The sequence below is a fragment of the Antechinus flavipes genome, chromosome 6 (assembly GCF_016432865.1).
Source record: "Antechinus flavipes isolate AdamAnt ecotype Samford, QLD, Australia chromosome 6, AdamAnt_v2, whole genome shotgun sequence".
In the NCBI taxonomy this organism is placed as follows: domain Eukaryota; kingdom Metazoa; phylum Chordata; class Mammalia; order Dasyuromorphia; family Dasyuridae; genus Antechinus; species Antechinus flavipes.
Window position 1 is genome coordinate 126,620,170 of NC_067403.1, and position 17,118 is coordinate 126,637,287.

Genomic DNA, 17,118 nt, shown 5'->3' on the forward strand with positions numbered 1-17,118 from the left:
CTTTTATGACACAGACATGGTACTGGTACCTAAACCAGGTAGGTTGAAAACAGAGAAAGAAAATTATAGACTCATCTCCCTAATGAACATTGATACAAAAATATTAAATAAAATATTAGCAAAAAGATTACAGAAAGTCATCCTCAGGATAATACACTATAACCAAGTAGGATTTATACCAGGAATGCAGGGCTGGTTCAATATTAGGAAAACTATTAACATAATTGACTATATCAATAACCAAACAAAAACCATATGATCATCTCAATAGATGCAGAAAAAGCATTTGATAAAATTCAATATTCATTCCTATTAAAAACACTAGAGGTATAAGAATAAATGGACTTTTCCTTAAAATAGTCAGTATCATGTATTTAAAATGATCAGTAAACATCATATGTAATGGGGATAAACTGGAACCATTCCCAATAAAATCAGGAGGGAAACAAGTTTGACTACTATCACCATTACTATTTAACATTGTATTAGAAATGCTAGCTTTGGCAATAAGAGTTGAGAAAGAGATTAAAGGAATTAGAGTAGGTAAAGAGGATTGCCTCTTTGCAGATGATATGATGATATTATACCCAGAGAATCCCAGAGATTCTACTAAAAAGCTATTAGAAATAATACACAACTTTAGCAAAGTTGCAGAGTACAAAATAAATCCACATAAGGCCTCATAATTTTTATACATCATTAACAAAACCCAACAGCAAGAAATACAAAGAGAAATTCCATTTAGAATAACTGTCAATAGTATAAAATAGTTGGGAATCTATGTGCCAAGGGAAAGTCAGGAACTATATGAGCAAAACTACAAAACACTTTCCAAACAAATAAAATCAGATCTAAACAATTGGAAAAATATTAAGTGCCCTTGGATAGATTGAACAAATATAATAAAATGACAATATTACCTAAACTACTATTTATTTAGTGCTGTATCAATCAGACTCCTAAGAAACTATTTTAATGATCTAGAAAAAATAACAACAAAATTCATCTGGAAGAACAAAAGGTCAAGAATTTCAAGGCAACTAATAAAAAAAAATCAAATGAAATTGGCCTAGTTGTACCCCAATCTAAAACTTATCTAAGTACCTGATCTAAATATATATATATAAGTGGTGGTCACCAAAACCATTTAATATTGGCTAAGAAATAGACTAATTGATCAATGAAATAGGTTATATTCACAGGACAAAGTAATCAATAATAATAGCATTTTTAGCATTTGACAAATCCAGAGACCCCAACTTTTGTGATAAGAATTCACTATTTGACAAAAATTGCTAGGAAAATTGGAAATTATTATGGCAGGAATTAGGCATTGTCCCACACTTAACACCATATGCCAAGATAAGATCAAAATGGGTTCATCATTTATGCATAAAGAATGAGATTATAATAAATTAGAAGAACAGCAGATAGTTTACCTCTCAGACCTGTGGAGAAGGAAGGAATTTGTGACCAAAGAAGAACTAGAGATCATTACTGATCACAAAACAGAAAATTTTGATTGTATCAAGTTTAAAAGTTTTTGTACAAACAAAACTAATGCAGACAAGATTAGGAAGGAAACGATAAACTGGGAAACATTTTTACAGCTAAAGGTTCTGATAAAGGCCTCATTTCCAAAATATATAGAGAATTGACTCTAATTTATAAGAAATCAACCAATTCTACAGTTGATAAATGATCAAAGGATATGAAAAGACAATTTTCAGATATTAAAATTGAAACTATTTCTACTCATATGAAATGGTGTTGTAAATCATTATTGATCAGAGAAATGCAAATTAAGACAACTCTGAGATACCACTATCTCAGATTGGCTAAGATGACAGGAAAAAATAGTGAGGAATGTTGAAGGGGATGTGGGAAAACTGCGACATCGATGCATTGTTGATAGTATTTTGAATGGATTCAACTACTCTGAAGAGCAATTTGGAACTATACTCCAAATGTTATCAGACTGTGCATACTTTTTGATACCGAAGTGTTACTACTGGGCTTATATCCCAAAGAGATATTAAAGAATGTAAAGGGACTTGTATGTGCCAAAATATTTGTGGCAGTCCTTTTTGTAGTGGCTAGAAACTGGAAATTGAATAGATGCTCATCAATTGGAGAGTGGCTGAGTAAATTATGGTATATGAATGTAAAGGAATATTATTGCTCTGTAAGAAATGACCAGCAGGAGGAATACAGAGAGGCTTAGAGAGACTTACTTGACCTGATGCTAAGTGAAATGAACAGAACAAGGAAATCATTATACACTTCAACAATAATACTATATGAGGATCAGTTTTGATGGAAGTGGCTATCTTCGTCAATGAAAGGATTCAAATCAGTAACAGTTGATCAGTGATGAACAGAATTAGCTACACCCAGTGAAAGAACAGTGGGGGAAATGAGTGCAGACCACAACAACAAAGCATTTGCACTCTTTCTGTTGTTGTTTGCTTGCATTTTTGTTTTTCTTCCCAGGTTATTTTTACCTTCTTTCTAAATCCAATTTGTCTTGTGCAACAATATAATTGAAAAATATGTATACATATATTGTATCTAGGATATACTATAACATATTTAACATGTATAAGACTACCTGCCATCTAGGGGAGGAGGTGGAGTAAAGGAGGGGAAAAGGTGAAACCGAGGTTTTTGCAAGGATCACTGTTGAAAAATTACCTATGCACATGTTTTGTCAATAAAAAGCTATAATATTTTTTAAAAGAATTAAATTAAAGATGTAGGATAGGTATAATATTTATCCATAGTTAGTTAAATGAAGTAATTGTGTTAAGCTCAGATAGAAATAATCCCTGCAGGCTGCATAGTGATCCAGAAAATTGCACATTAACATTATATTTGTTGCATTTTTATTTATTTTATTAAATATTTCCTCAATAAATTTTAATCAGCTTCAGGTCTATGCAGTAATATTGAAGGGCCTGGATGGTATACCAATATAGTCTTAATTAAAAATGTTTTATCAGCATAAAATTTTGACAGTTCTTTTAAATTTCATAATAAATGCTGTATTTCATAATATGGATAGAAAAGATAAAATCTAAATGGTTACTTTATATTAGTAATTGATCTATTTGATTATGAGAAGTCAAAATATAATTAATATGTGGATAACCATATTGGAGTCTAAATAATGTAAGCCTAGTTAATGCTGTTCAAACACTTTTCTATAGAAAAATCTAATGGGTCTAAGTAATTTGCCTATATATTTACACTCGTTTTTTCCTCTTTCAGGTTTTTCTCATACTTTTCAAATTATCATCAGTGATAATACCATCAAAATAATTAATCTATGAAATAGCTTTCAATTAATTATCATCTTTATCGTCTAGAATTAATAAGCACAAAAATCTATCATATATGTAATCTTTGGATTATTTGGTAAATGTCAGTAAATTCTGATAAAGGCAAAAAGAGTTTGATGTTTCCAACTTCCCCTTTTGGAATGAGTTAAAAAGATTATTGTTTTGTCCTGAGTGTTTTAATTTGGTGTTTCACTTAAATGATATACAATGAATGCATTTCATACACGAAATATATAAATATATTGCACTTACTGAAAGTATGAGACAGTTTTAGAAGTTTGCCCACACATTACACTTTTTTCTTATCTTTCTAAAAATGAAAATATCCCCTGGCATTTATTTATTCCTTTAAGATTTACAAAGCTCTTTACATATGTTAGCTCATTTGATTCTTACAAAAATCATGTAAAATGGATGCTTTAAAGACATTAACATCATTTAGCTACTAATTGTCTGATACAGGAAATGAATTCAGATCTTCCTAACTCTCTCCTTTGTACCACTAAAATAAAATAAACATACCACAAAAAAGAATGTTCCAAATCACTAATAACAGAAATACATATCAGAACAACCCTGAACTTTTTCTTCTCCTTCACACCTTGCAGAATGACAAAGAAAACAAAAGACAGAAAGAGTCAATATTGTGGAGAGGTTGTGGAAGGATTGGCTCACCAGTAGAACATCAAATATTTGAATAGGCCAAGAATATCTGAGTTTAAATATGACCTCAGATAATACTAGTTCTTTGACATTCAACAAATCATTTAATCTCTGTGTCCTCAGACTTTTTTGAGGATAAAAATGTGATGTTTGTAAAACACATGGCAAACATTAAAACACTTTGTAAATGTTATCTATGATTCCAATTAAACACCCATACATCTTTACACACATATATTTAACAAATGCATATATGTGTTTTATTTACTTTTTTTTCCCTCTCTTGTAGATAATGTATAAAAGCTTTCACATCAGTCCTTGGTCTTGGCTGTATTTGAAGAAGCTTATTTCAAATTTGTGTCTCAAGGTCGGTGGACTTCCAGTTTTAACTGTTTTGTGACTGTATTCCTTTCTTACATGTTTTGAAATGGTCACATGAACTCCTGCAGAATGGTATTTGCACCATATCACCTTCTATTCACTAAGACACTTTAGGAGATACTATTCAAAAGAAATTTAAAAATAATTTTTAATTTAAAAATGAATCTCATTGTGAAGGTTCGAAGAAGCTTTCGAACATTGATCCTTCTCTTAGCCACCTTCTGCTTGGTAAGCATTGTCATTTCTGCTTATTTTCTCTACACGGGCTACAAACAAGAGATTACACTTATTGAAACCACTGCAGGGGCAGAATGTGCTGACTTCAAACTTCTACCCTATCGGTCAATGGAGTTGAAGACTGTCAAACCTATTGATACATCAAAGACAGACCCAACAGTTCTCTTGTTTGTGGAAAGCCAATACTCTCAGCTTGGTCAAGATATCATAGCCATCTTGGAGTCCAGTCGATTTCAGTATCATATGGTCATTGCTCCAGGCAAAGGAGACATACCTCCTCTTACTGACAATGGCAAAGGAAAATATACTTTGGTTATCTATGAAAATGTTTTGAAATATGTTACCATGGACTCATGGAATCGAGAGCTTTTGGAAAAATATTGTGTGGAGTACAGTGTTAGCATAATTGGTTTTCATAAAGCTAATGAGAATAGCTTACCAAGTACAAAGTTAAAAGGTTTTCCCTTGAACCTTTATAACAACATAGCCCTAAAAGATTGCTTTATAAACCCTCAGTCTCCTTTGCTGCATATTACCAAAGCACCAAAGTTTGAGAAAGGCCCGCTGCCTGGTGAAGACTGGACTATTTTCCAATTCAATCATTCAACCTACCAACCTATTCTCTTAACAGAGTTACAGACTTCAAAACTCTTTGAAGTTCCCTTATCTAGCACTAATGTGTATGCTACAGTGATTCAGGATTTGGGGCTTCATGATGGGATTCAGCGTGTCCTTTTTGGAAATAATTTGAACTTTTGGTTACACAAGCTCATCTTCATAGACGCCATCTCTTTCCTGTCAGGGAAGAAGTTCACATTGTCATTGGACAGATATATCCTTGTGGACATTGATGACATCTTTGTTGGCAAGGAAGGAACAAGGATGAATGTCAAGGATGTAAAGGTAAGGAAAAGTCACTTATGGTGCTTTTTTGTTTGTTGCCACAGTAAAAAAATGTTTAATGAGAGATAATTTAGAGTCAGCTGCTAGCAGATTAGGGGGGGGAAACTCGTGAAACAATTAGATTGGAAAGATATGTTTGTTTTTTATCTTGGACCAGACATTACATTTCCTCATAAATGTTTTCTTATATTTATTCTTGGGAGGAGACAAATGTACCAAAAATTCACAGAAATTCCCTGAACTTTCTATCCTTTCTCTTTATTCAGGGAGCCTTGAAAGGACAGTCTTTTTTTTTATTTTTATTATCACATTATTTTTATAATCACATCATACAGCTTGTAATGGCATACTGATTGTATTCAAAGAATTTTGTTAGTTATCAGTCTTAATTTTTTTTCTGAACCCAGCTAGAGTTGACAGGAGAAAAATTCTCTTTTATCATTTAGTCATTGAACAAAAATTATTAAAAACTTCATATTTGTAGTCAATTGCCCTGGGCAATGAGGGAGGCATAAGACATAATCTATATCTTTCAATATTTTCAAAACCAAGATGGAGGATAAGACGTCAAAAAGTAAGTGCATTATATCTAATAATATTACAATTTCCTAAAAGAGGCACCAGGAAAGTGTTCAGGGAGAGGAGAGGGATCACTACTCACTCACTAATTGCAAAAGGAATTGTACTTTTGTTATTTATGACAGTGTTTTAAAGTGTTACCATGGACTCAATCAAGAGTTTTTAGAAGAGAATAAGTTTTAGCATAATCACTTCCATAAAGCCAATGAAAATAACTTACCAAGTACAAAATTAAAAGATTTTCCCCTGAACCATTAAAACAACAAAGGTTTCAAATATTCGTTGTAAACCCTTAATCTTGGTTATTGCATTTTGTCAACATATCTTTATGCTACTTAGAAATTAATAGAGGAAGTGATCATTGAAGCTTATCCTTAAAGAATATCAATAATCAAAATTGGGAAGAACAAACATTTAAGGCATAGAGAATATTGTGTGTAAAGGGGAAAAAAAACATGTGGCAGTCTCAGGTGATAGAAAATAGACTCATTTCAATGGAGCAGAATCATACTGTGGAAGAACAATAGAGCTATGTTGAGAAACATATATCATGTGTTTATAGATTTGGATATTGTTCTTAACAGGAAGGTTTGGCAGCATGTAGAGAATTGGAAAATTGCATTCTAGCCTCAAGAGCTATAACAAATTTATACTTGAGTTGGTGTCACAATGCAATTTTTGGTGAAGCCAGTGTTCTTTGAGATAGTGGAAGCCAGGAAGAGGATATGTGTATGTCATACATGATCGAAGTGTGTGAATTCCTGTTAGTTGATTTCATAGTCCAAGCTCTTCATGTATATATTGTCTTCTTACATAAATTCCAAGATTCTTTATTTGGGGCATGGGACCCTTATATATGTCTTTGTATTTCCAGGTACACCTTTATATGACATGTCATATATGCTCTGACCAGACTTGCATATTGTAGAAACTCCTTTGCTCTGGTCACTATAATTCTATTAAACAAACCAGAGATCCCATTGGATTTTCTACCTTACACTGCATCCTTGTTGCCTTACATCAATTCAGTATTTATTTTTCATGTGAAGAATGCCACCCTTATTTTTTATTTATTGCTTCAACCCAAATTCTAATGTTTGTATTTCTCTTTATTGAATCATATAAATGGGGTTTGAAGACATAGAAATGGGTTTTCAGAATAAAGAATTGATGTAATGTGACTTATTTGCTTCAAAATAATATTTCAAAACATCTTTAAAAGTTCCTAAAAAGACTCTCTAGTCTAGTTTCAAACTCATCATAACAATTCAAAATATTGTATCGTCTCTAAATTAAATATTTCTGTGGTTAATATAAATTCTTTCCTCTTTATCTATTCAGGAACAGAAAATATCTACCTACCGTTACTACCCCCTGCCTTTTTTTTTTTTTTTTTTTGCCTCAGCAATTGGGGTTAAGTGACTTGCCCAGGGTCACACAGCTAGGAAATGCCTTTTTTTTTTTTTTTTTTTTTTTTTTTTTAAATAAGAAAGGGAGAGAGTCTGGATCTGTCATTTTATCATTATAAGGAAATCCCAATGGGAAAATCCACTCTCTAATGCAAATTGGCAACTATTTTGCAATTCATATTCTGAGAGAATTTCCTGGAGCACTGAAAGTTAGGTGACTTACCTACAGTTATAGAACATGTGTCAGAGATGGCACACAAATCTAAGTTCTTGATTTTTGTTTTTATATTCTTTGACCCTACAACAGTTCTTGTCACCAGTAAACTTTGGGGAAGTTAGTTAACTTTTTTTTTGCCTCCATTTCCCAATTTTTAAAACTGGAACAGATGTTCTTCAAAATCATTTCCAGTTCTAAATCAAAATCTTACTCTTAGTCATTATACTTTAAAGAAAACAAAATTCTCAGCACATCATATTTTGACTTTTAATTGCAGGTAATTATAGATATATTTGTTTGGGACAGGCACAAACTTCAGATAATTTTAGGCCAATATTGATCATGAGATCAGCTAAAGTTTTATATGAGTACTTTAATCTTAATTGGAATTTTTGCACAACATTTTTTAAAAAAGCCAAAGTTATGAGTCATTTAGCTTTTATAAAGTAATAGTCAAGAGCCATAAATTATACTCCTAGCCACAGGTAAATGTCTTAAAGTGTATGCCATTGATTCTGAGTATGATTTGATAATTGCGATCCCATTAGACCCTTAAAAAAGTGACTGAGAACTTATACCTTACTGACGATAATATCTTTACATACTCAAATAGTCAAATAGATCTATGATTACCTTCTATGCTTTCTCTAAACATTTTATAATGTTATAAGTGGCATTCTTATAAATGCCACTGGAAAGTTTAGACTTTCCATTGCTTTCCTTTTATTCTTATCATGTGATTATTCATGTTCCAGTTCATGTTTTCTTTAGTGATATACACAATGTTATTTCTCTTCCACAAATATCTGTCATAATATAATGAAAAAATGCTCATATTCACCATATACCTCTTTATTGACCTTTGCGTGATTCTCAAGTCTAACTCTCCATAGAGTGTAGTATTCAAAGACTAACAGCTATACAACATGTAAAAGGGAAGAACCATTCATTCATACTGCATAAAGTCCTCTAAATATATTCCCTTGCTATAGTACAATCTATTGGTTAACATGTTTTTGTTAACTTGCTTTTGGGATGTCTATGTAGGAACTACATTAAATAACGATGAAATGTGTTAAACTAAACTATCTTAAATTACTCTGAAAACTGATATAGGGAGTAATTGTAAAGAGAAGAAGGAATCTAAATTTTCTCTGTTAATTAATTTAGGTAGAAATCATGTTCTGCTGAACCTATTCTATCAAATAACTTTTATTCTTTAGTAGAATAAAACACTTTTAGTAAGTGTTTTATTTCTTGATGACAATGCTTTTCATGAATAGGATTTGTTAAGTAGGGTCAAAGGTATTCATAATTTATATTTTGCTTTAAGATCTATTCTTTATGTGATCATTCATCATTTTTTCTGTAAAAAAAAGTGGTTAAATAAGAAAATTTTAGATTAAAACTAGCTTCCAGATAAGGTTTCATTTCTCTTTGTTTTTAAAGCATTTGCTGTTCAAATAAGCCAGTAGTTAGTGAATGGGCATTAGTAATTATTTAAATTACTTAAATTAGCTTATTTAAGGTCAACTAGAAAGGAATAGAACATCCAATTTGGAGTACTGGTTAGTCTATCTTAGTTTAGTTGTAATTACTGAGAATTATAACAGTTTTCAATGTACTTGGAAAAGAATGCAATTAAGCATCTATGAGTAAGTTAAATTGAAGTAATTTCCTCAATAAGAAATAAGAACTTACAACTTAATAATAGCATGCATCAAAAACAAACAAACAAAAAAACCCAACAAAACAGTGCAATATAATTGCTTGAAATGATTGATAGCTAGAGCAACACTAAATCATAATGCAGTCTTTTATTCAATTTTCCTGAAATCTCAATGCTTGCAAAGCCTCACTTGTGTTTAGTTACCTGTTTTAAATTTCTCAATGAAATTTTGGAAGTATCTTCTGATTGTTCAATGGATCTCTGCTGCTCTTCTTTGAGAATATTGGAACTGGAACTGGCTAATTAAGTCATCTGCTTGTTTTATTGTAAGTCTTGTTCAGATAAGAAATTAGAAGTGTTTTATGATTGTGTTAGGATAATATTCAAAAGATGTGAAAAAGGCTACATGTATTACTAGAGAAAATCAAATGACAGACACAGTAGTATAATCCTGGTGAAAAAAAGTCAGTCAAAAGTCAATGAAATCATCATGTAGGATGACAACTTAGTTGTACATTCTGGAGGAAGATTGTTGGGAATTACAGTTTTAAAAGTCTATTTATGGGTATATGAATTTTAAGCAACCTGATTCAGCAGTTGAATATTTCAAAACTAGATAGATTGATTGATTTTTGTTTTTATCTCCTGGATTTCTCCTCTTTCTCCTTCCAGAAAACCATATTTTAACACAAAGAATTTTTTAAAGAGGTAGAAAAGGGAAAAAAGTTAGCAAAACTGGTCAACATACTAAAATAATCTGATGCATTATGCATGTTCCACATTTATAGATTCCCAAGATAAACAGAGATACACAGACACATTTACACACCTGCACAACACAAACATTTCTTCAAAAAAGTTGGGGAATCTGTTTTTCTCTCTCTTCTTTGTGACTAACTGTGAAGTCCAGATTAGCACTCTGGATGCCTTAGAATCAGCTGGAGTTGGGATAAGCAAAAGTCCTTGATCTTTATGGGGAAAAGTGAAGAAGATGGACAAGACTACTACAAGCTCTCCACAATCTCCCTTCTCTTCATCCACCGCCAAAATGACTGTGGCTTGTCTTACTCCACCCTCTAATCCCGCCTACAATTCTCTGTATGCACCAAAAGATCGAGCCAGCACAGAATAGTGAGAAGGGCCATTTTCCAAGCATATGCTAATAGAATATTATCCAATAGGTAATTAGCCTTAAGTGCTCAGTTGTCTGATTCCAGTGCAGCTATTCAGCGTTTCAGCCCTTTACCACTAACATTGGTCTTCATATTTTTATCACATTCAGTTTAAATTGTTTTATGGTTACTATTTATATTACTGCACTTATTGAGCATATCATCTTCTTGATTCTGTTTACTTCAATATGCATCAGTTTGTTGGTCATTCCAACTTTATGCTGCATTCATCATTTCTTATAGCAATGACATAGAACATTATGTTCATGTAGCATAGTTATTTAGCCATCTTTCAATCTGTAGGTATCCACAAGTTTTCAAGTCCTTCATTCTTATGAAAAGAGTTGCCATCAATATTTTACTTTATGTGGGACTTTTTTATTTGTCAATGACAACTATTTCCTATTTGACAATGACAAATATACCTGGTAGTTTAATTTCTAGGTCAAAGGGCATGGACTTTATTGTTGCTTTATTTGTGTTACCAAATTCCATAGCTAACCAGTTTTGGTGCTAAATATACAACTTTTTTCCCCTCAGTACAGAATATTCCATCAAAATAAATACAGATATATGGCACAGTGGATTGAGTAATGTCCCCAAACATCTGTATTCAAATTTAGCTTCAGATAATTGCTAGTTGTAGGACTCTGAGTAAATTATCCATTTAACCTCTGTCTGCCTTCTCATCTCTAAAATGGTCTTCATGAAAGTATACACTTCCCTGGTTTGTTGTAAGGGAAATTAAGATAATATTTGTAAATTATTATCAAAGCTTAAAGTGCTATACAAATGCTAAGTTATTATTATTATCATCACATAAACTTCTATACTCAGCTTTTGATCTTCTGTAAACTGAATACTGAGAATTACAGAATTATAGTTAGGGAACAATATTTTGTTGTTGTTGCTGTTGTTGCTATTAATTGCAGACATCTTAATGACAAATGCATTCCCCACAATTGATTTCCTCAATCTTATTTGCCTTTTATCAGAAACATCATTAAAAATGTAAGTATGACTTGAAAACATATTTCTATGCTATTTGGCTCTTATGTCTGACTCTTATAGCAGTCCTATCTTGGGGCCTTATTATAGGAAGCTTTTGTAGGGATGGTTCTCAGAACTGAATGTGGGGATCATGAAATTATGATCTGTTATTAGTAAATGTTTGATTTGCCTCCCTATTTTGTATACCTAAGTTCATGTGAAAATTTCTTGGGCATAAAGGGTCTCAAATGGGAAAAATTTGATAAACCTGAGTTAGAGGACAGTTTTTTAAATGATTGCACGGTTGGCAAGTAGAGTCATTGCTGAAATGTATCTTATGATTTATAGTTAAAAAATTAGACGGGGAGGGCGTAACTGATATTGTTTTAAAGGCTATGAAAAAGTTCTCCATCTCTATTTGATTAGACCAAAAAATCAAGATTTTAAATTACTAACAAAGAAAGAGACAAAATATAGAAGAATTTCATTGTTTTAAAGGATACAAGATGGTCAGATCCTTTCAATTGTCATTACTCTTTTCTCTTATTTGCTTAAATTTAGCCTTCAACAGAAAATAAGCCTTGAAGTGAAGATGTTCTTTCAGTATTCTAAGTATCTGCAGTGTCTAAAACAGTTTTTTGTACATAGAAAGTAATGATAAATATTTGGTTTTATTCATAATTTAAATGAATGTTCTAAAATATTCTATTGGTCACATTTAAGAATAAAGAAATGAAGGAAATTCTATTACCATGGCCAAAAGAATATCTATCTTGTGATGGAAGGAAAGAAATTCTAGAAATTTTGGGGGTAAATCTTTTAATTTTTCTTTTATAAAATTTGGCATAGCATTTTTTTCTCTCAGAAGTTAGAATTATGATTGCTGAATCTGATTTGAGGAAAATCCATTGATTTAAAAAAGAGAGAAAACATTTTTGAACTGTTTTTTTTTAATCCTTTAAATAATGTAAAATGATTACTTCATAAATGTTATTAAAGTTCAAATCCAAAGCATTAAATAAATTATTTGGGCTTCAGACTAAATAATGACAAATAATGGGAAAAAAAGTTTGCTTTTTATTGTCTTCTATTTTATAGAACAGCATGTAATTTACAATTTGGTGGAACCATCAAATCCTGGGATTATTGCTGATTGTAACCCATCTTTTAACTCTTTTATCTTGTGTATTTTGTACTCTTTCCTTTTTTTCTTATGGCCATCCTCCAACATGGTAGCAATAATCTCTTCTTTCTTGTTTACTTAATAGGACTATTTGTCCAATTAAATGTGAGATTGTTTTCAATATTCACATTTGTAAGATGTTGATTTTAATTTTTTCTTCCTTTCTTGCTTCCTTCCCATCTTCCCAACACTGTAAGCAATCTGATAGGTTATGTATGTACAATCATTTTAAATATATTTTAATATTAGTCATGTTGTGAAAGATAAATCAAAACAAAAGGGAAAAACCACAAGAAAGAAAAAATGAAAAAAAGAAAGGTTAAAGTAGTATGTTTCAATCACTTTCCCTGACTGTGGATGGCATATTCCATCACAAGACTGTTGGAATTGTCTTGGATCACTATTTAACTGAGAAGAGCCAAGTCTGTCATAGTTGATTATCACACAATCTTGCTGTTAGTGTGTACAATGTTTTCCTGCTTCTGAGTATTTTAGTATATCAAGATGATACTGTAAGCTATTCATTTGTAATTCTTTACTTTTACCACATGATTGTCTTTCCTTTTTTAAGGGACACAAATGTCTTTGATGAAGTCTTTTAAATTATCCTTTATCATAGATAATATATTAGTCTATGCTTTATGTTGCAACTTGTTGATTCTATAGGGACTGTGTTGTTTCTTTTTTTTTAATTTTTATTTAATAATTACTTTATATTGACAGAATCCATGTCAGGGTAATTTTTTTTACAACATTATCCCTTGCACTCATTTCTGTTCCGATTTTTCCCCTCCCTCCCTCCACCCCCTCCCCTAGATGGCAAGCAGTCCTATATATGTTGGATATGTTCCAGTATATCCTAGATACAATATATGTTTGCAGAACTGAACAGTTCTCTTGTTGCACAGGGAGAATTGGATTCAGAAGGTATAAATAACCCGGGAAGAAAAACAAAAATGCAGATAGTTCACATTCGTTTCCCAGTGTTCTTTCTTTGGGTGTAGCTGCTTCTGTCCATCATTTATCAATTGAAATTCAGGTCTCTTTGTCAAAGAAATCCACTTCCATCAAAATATGTTCTCATACAATATCGTTGTCGAAGTGTATAATGATCTCCTGGTTCTGCTCATTTCACTCAGCATCAGTTCATGTAAGTCTCGCCAGTCCTCTCTGTATTCATCCTGCTGGTCATTTCTTACAGAACAATAATATTCCATAACATTCATATACCACAATTTACCCAGCCATTCTCCAATTGATGGGCATCCATTCATTTTCCACTTTCTAGCCACTACAAACAGGGCTGCTACAAACATTTTGGCACATACAGGTCCCTTTCCCTTCTTTAGTATTTCTTTGGGATATAAGCCCAATAGAAACACTGCTGGATCAAAGGGTATGCACAATTTGATAACTTTTGGGGCATAATTCCAGATTGCTCTCCAGAATGGTTGGATTCGTTCACAACTCCACCAACAATGCATTAGTGGGACTGTGTTGTTTCATGGTCAATGAGAAAATATATTAAAAATATGGACTTCAGCCTAAATCTCAGATTATTAAAATATTCAAACATTAATATAGAGCTTTATCTTAGTAATTCTTATGAAGGCATAATAATTACATTTGCTAACTTATGCATTTAATATGATGTTTCTTATCATAAAATGCACATTTTATAGCACAAACCTTTAAAAAAAAAAGGATCCACAGATTTATATCTAAGTTTCAAAACATGAAAATAAAAATATTAATGAGTTTATGGTACAATGATTTGTTTGCTAAACTTAAAGAGACTAACAATGTCAACCACAGTTTCTTTTCTTTTTCCAAATTTACTTTTAAGAAACAGAATAAGCAAAAAGAAAAACAAACAGAAAAGCATTATAAAACAAAAGAGAACATAGTCATGTGCCCAGCAGAATTTCAGGAAGAATTCAAAATACATAAAAACAACTACCAAATTAAGAAAGTATATATATATATATATGTATATATGAAGTCATATTCATGAGTGTCTGTCTTTTCTTTACTTCCTTGTAAATTTTTTTTTGTTCTCTGCTGTGTATCTTTTTTACTTTAGTCTTTCTCCCCCTTTCATCTCCTCCACCCCTAAGCACGCTGTAGTTAAGAAAGGATACATTTATATATACATATGTATATAGACAGATAGATATACACATACATACATGCACATAGACACACACATATTTCCCTTTCACACACCCCCACTCACAAATAAGCTACAGTTAAGAAAATAAGAAAAGATATATATAGATATAGATATAGATATAGATATAGATATATAGATATATAGATATATGCATATATGTAGATACACACACAGACATACACAGCCCACATACATACATCTTTACTATTCCTCCTGATTCTTTTATTAAATTCTGCTCCATAACTTGGCCTACTATTTTTAACCTCCCTCTACCCAGGATCCTTCCCTTGTCTTTTTGCCTTACTCTTTGCTTCTCCATATACCTATTCCTCTCCACTTATTTTTTATAGATTGTGGAGGGTACTGTGCCTGTCATGGTATGTAAGTAGTATTGCCTATTGAATCTATTCCCAATGTGAGTAGGTTTTCAGAATTATAAGCCCTACTCCCCCCCCCCCAATGCCTCTGTTGTATTCTTCCTCTGCACCTCATTTGTATAACATAATTACTATTTTTACCTTTACTCTGCCAATCTTTCTTTTGAGCTTACTCTATTGTTGATGTAAATCTTAAATATAAAGTATATATTTACCATGTTAAAAAAAAACAGTTTGTTCATGTTTAGATAGTTTGTACATGTTGAGTTCCTTAAAATTTCTTTTTGATTTTGGCTTTTATATGTTAAATTTTCTGTTAAATTCAAGTTTGGTTGATAGAAAGTCCTGTAAATCTGAAAGTTCATTGAATGTCCTTTTTTTCTCATTCAAAATTATAGGTAATTTTGCTGGACATGATATTTTGGAACACAGGCTTAGTTCTTTTACTTGTCAATAGATATGATTTCTAAACCTGCAGTCTTTAATTGTAGCTAATGATAAGTCCTGTACAATTCTAATTATAGCTCCAGCATTTTTAATTGATTGTTCTTCTTGTTTCTTGCAAATTTTTCTCTTTGATCCGGGGGTTTTGAAATTTGGTAATAATATCCTATGTGTTTTCCACAAAGGATCTTTTTAAAGTGGTGATCGGTGGATTTTTTCTATTCCCCCCCCAAAAAAATAATTTACTGTAAGCACCTCTAATTGTGGGATGGGGGGAAGGTACCTCAAGCTTTCTTTCGGCATTCCATTCTGACCTCCTGCAAATGCCCATAGCCAGCAGTGCCCCTGCCCCATTGCTTGTGCATTCATCAGGAACTGGTTCCTTCTACTCAGGGCTATCGCTTAGCAGTACAGCTGGGCCTGGTGGTCCCAGTAAGCTGAGGTTCACTCTATCTTCCCAGACTCAGACTCCAATTCAACAAATAATCCAGAAGATGAAAGTGTCCATGAATCTTGTTGAGACCCCAAAGACAACCAACCAGCCTGGAGGTGTCCGCACTTCAGACAGGTTAATCCAAGACTGGGATCTTTCTTCAGATTTTGTAAAGTTATATCAGTAGGACTCATGTTCTGCCCCCAGTCTTCTTTATTTTTTCACTAGTCTATGTTTACCCTGAGATGCAAATTTGTTCTATTTGTGGGAGAAATCAGGAGAGCTTGAAATTTACCAAGCTTCTGTGCCATCTTCCCTAAATCCTCTCATCAACCACAGTTTCTAAACTCCAAAAATAATTGTTATAATAGTACATGCCACTTGGGTCAATCTGTAACAACACCAATCTATATCTTTACTATCAAAATATTCTAAATAACCAACTTAACCTGGAATGGGTTTCTCCTCTCAGTGGTGGGGAATTAGGGGGTCAACATGTACATAGCATTAATTATTAAGCATTGTATTTGAAAAAGACTACTGACTATATCCTAAGGAAAAATGACATGGCAAAAAGCAAAATCTATAGTGGTTATGCTGTATATGTGTTTTAATGATAGGGAAAGGAATCTAAGTTTTCAATTCTTGGTTTCTAAACACACACATACATATTTTAATAGTTGGATTTTGTAGAAAACCAAAGCATACTTTTCTAAGCATCCTTCTTTTTAATTTGAAGCCTGAATATAGTTCAAGTGAAATATAATGTGTATGTTTATGATTTATTTGTACATTACTCTTCAAAAATGACATTTCTAAAAGCTATTTCATGTCCAAGAAACTTTTTGAGTTTTTCTCATAAATCTGATGAATTCATTTTTTCTTTACAATAGGACTTTGCATTTCACAAAAGCACCAAAGGAGTCTGAATAGCAAATAAATAAATT

At 32.1% G+C, this 17,118-nt stretch overlaps 1 protein-coding gene across 2 annotated transcripts in view; it reads left to right on the forward strand.

The window, feature by feature from the left end:
- The first annotated feature begins 4,299 nt into the window (after window positions 1-4,299).
- Window positions 4,300-17,118, forward strand: part of NDST4 (N-deacetylase and N-sulfotransferase 4) — a 387,829-nt gene continuing 375,010 nt past the window's right edge. For both annotated transcript variants that reach the window (XM_051964927.1, XM_051964928.1), the window contains exon 1: window positions 4,300-5,525. In XM_051964927.1, coding sequence (XP_051820887.1) covers window positions 4,545-5,525 — 981 coding nt within the window. In that variant the 5' untranslated portion in view covers window positions 4,300-4,544. The remainder of the gene's footprint in view (window positions 5,526-17,118) is intronic.